Here is a 2,139-nt window from a genome sequence, read left to right as displayed (position 1 = left end):
TAGAGCACATGCTCCAAAAGCCTACAGCTGCTTACCAAGCGGATAAAGCCAAAGCCCTTGTCCTTATGAATGAAGACTTCGCCTGCCTTCCCATATTTCTCAAACAGTTTCCTCATTTCCTCCTCAGTGATGTCAGGAGGAAGATTGCCCACAAAGAGCCGGCTACGCTGGGTGAAGGTCTTCTCTCCTGGTTTCCTAAAATTCTTCAGGTCAATAGTCAAGCCTTCATCTGAGAGAAGAAACATAGTCACTTAAAAGATTGGGGAGAGATTTACAACAACTGCTGCTAGATAAGAAATGTAATTGCTGTAGAGAAGTCAACACCATTTCCCAATGGAATCTATCCACTAACCACTTATCAGTAAATTGCACTTAGAATGTGAAAGCAGTATGCAAAGATCTGGGGGGTGGAGGGAGGGAGGACAGACTTCTCAACAACTCTACTGTGGTCCAGGAGCCAACCTAGACTAACTCAGAGACAGAAAGACAATACAAGAGTTACTGTCAAAGAGAAAACCAAGCAAGTCAAGGAGCTCTATGTCAGAAGTGACTGGATTTTTACATTTAAAACATAATTACAAAGAAAAAAACCAAAAAACAAAAACAAAACTGTCCCATTTCCCAATCCCAAATCAATCTTCATAACCTTAACAGTTCCCATTCTTTCAGGCTTGGGGTAATATAATGAAAAGAAATGAGTTAGGAAAGAGTATTCTTTGTAGGAATTTTTGGAAATAAGGAAGATGCGGTTGTTTGTAGTTTTAGACACATACAAGAGGTGCTCAAAGTTAGCTGAATGGATGGGAATGTATCTTTAAAGATCTTTTACTCTGATTAAAACTAGGGAGGCAGAGGCCCCAGGCTAAAAGTATAATACTCAGTATCAGATTTCTTCTCCATTAAGTCTTAAAAACCTTCTTTATATTTTCTCTACCTACTAGTCATATGATGATTACCACAGTAAGAACCAAGCTCTCAGGTAAAACATGCAGCCATCTGTTTAGCAAAAGGATGTGCCAATGCAGCAAAGCAACCTGTATTCAACTGCTATCCTACAGATCTGCTCCTTATTTCAGAGAATCAGCCTTTTTCTATCCTAAATATTGAGATAAATAGGGAAAAGAACAACAAAGGTGTGCCACAAAAGCCCATTCCTTTATAATCCCAAGAGTCGAATCTAAAAATCAAGAAACTATTCCCAAGAGAGAACCGACTTGGGAATGGTTTCTACTTCATTACCTAGCATGTACTTACTCTGGCTGCTGGCTTGCTGCCCATTTGCAGGCATTGGTGGAGGTGGTGGCTGCTGCTGTTGCTGCTGGTGGTGCTGCTGATGGTGATGTTGATGATGCTTCCTTGGAGTGTGGTTTTGTTTCTCCAAGTTAAAAGTTTTATTGCTCTGCATCTTTGTACCCTAAAAATAAACTGGAATGTCAGACATATTCAGTGCTTAGAACATATTCAGTCACTAATTTCCTAGTGACTTACATGTCAATTAATCACCTATGGTACTATTTCAAACAGGTATGGTGAAGGAGTACAATTCAAGCATCTAAAACTACCAGCACTAGCAGTTATATTGCACACAGAAACTAGACAAGTACTAAATAAGAACAGCTTGCAATAGAATGACTTGAGGAACCTTCCAGTTCAATAACTACATGCATTGAAGTGACTTTCCCAAAATAATCTACTCCCTAAAAAATGGCCCTATCATAATATTAAATCACTTTAAAAATACAATTATTGAAATAGATTCTTGTTATCTCCAGGACTAGTAAGTCTTTGTTTTTCTCTGGCACCTTGCAGCCCTAGCCTACAGTTGATACTGTGGAAAAGTATGGGCTGTATAGACTTAGACATACTTATATTTGAAACATGGTCCTAACACTTACTAGTAAATTACTTTTGAACAAGTTCCTTAAGTTGTTATAAAAGGGATAATAAAAACACCTACCTCTCAAGGTAACTATGAAGATGAATAAATATGTGAAAATACTAGTTCTGTACTAGCATATATTGTTATTATTAAATATCATTATTAATCACAATAGAAAGATAAATGACTATCAAAGTAATAGAAGCATCAAATACAAACATATACAATCATAAAATATTAAATTTTGTCATTTAAAATCA

At 37.1% G+C, this 2,139-nt stretch overlaps 1 protein-coding gene across 1 annotated transcript in view; it reads right to left on the bottom strand.

The window, feature by feature from the left end:
* The window catches only part of LOC104983215 (non-POU domain-containing octamer-binding protein-like), a 9,051-nt gene that overhangs the window by 2,243 nt on the left and 4,669 nt on the right, over positions 1-2,139 (bottom strand). Inside the window, 2 exon segments of the mRNA XM_010832666.1 lie at positions 36-229; positions 1,255-1,414. Coding sequence (XP_010830968.1) covers positions 36-229; positions 1,255-1,414 — 354 coding nt within the window.

Source organism: Bison bison, unplaced genomic scaffold (genome assembly GCF_000754665.1).
Source record: "Bison bison bison isolate TAMUID 2011002044 unplaced genomic scaffold, Bison_UMD1.0 scf7180017862063, whole genome shotgun sequence".
In the NCBI taxonomy this organism is placed as follows: Eukaryota; Metazoa; Chordata; class Mammalia; order Artiodactyla; family Bovidae; genus Bison; species Bison bison.
The sequence above is the reverse complement of the archived record's forward strand: the minus strand, read 5'-3'. Positions and strand labels throughout refer to the sequence as shown.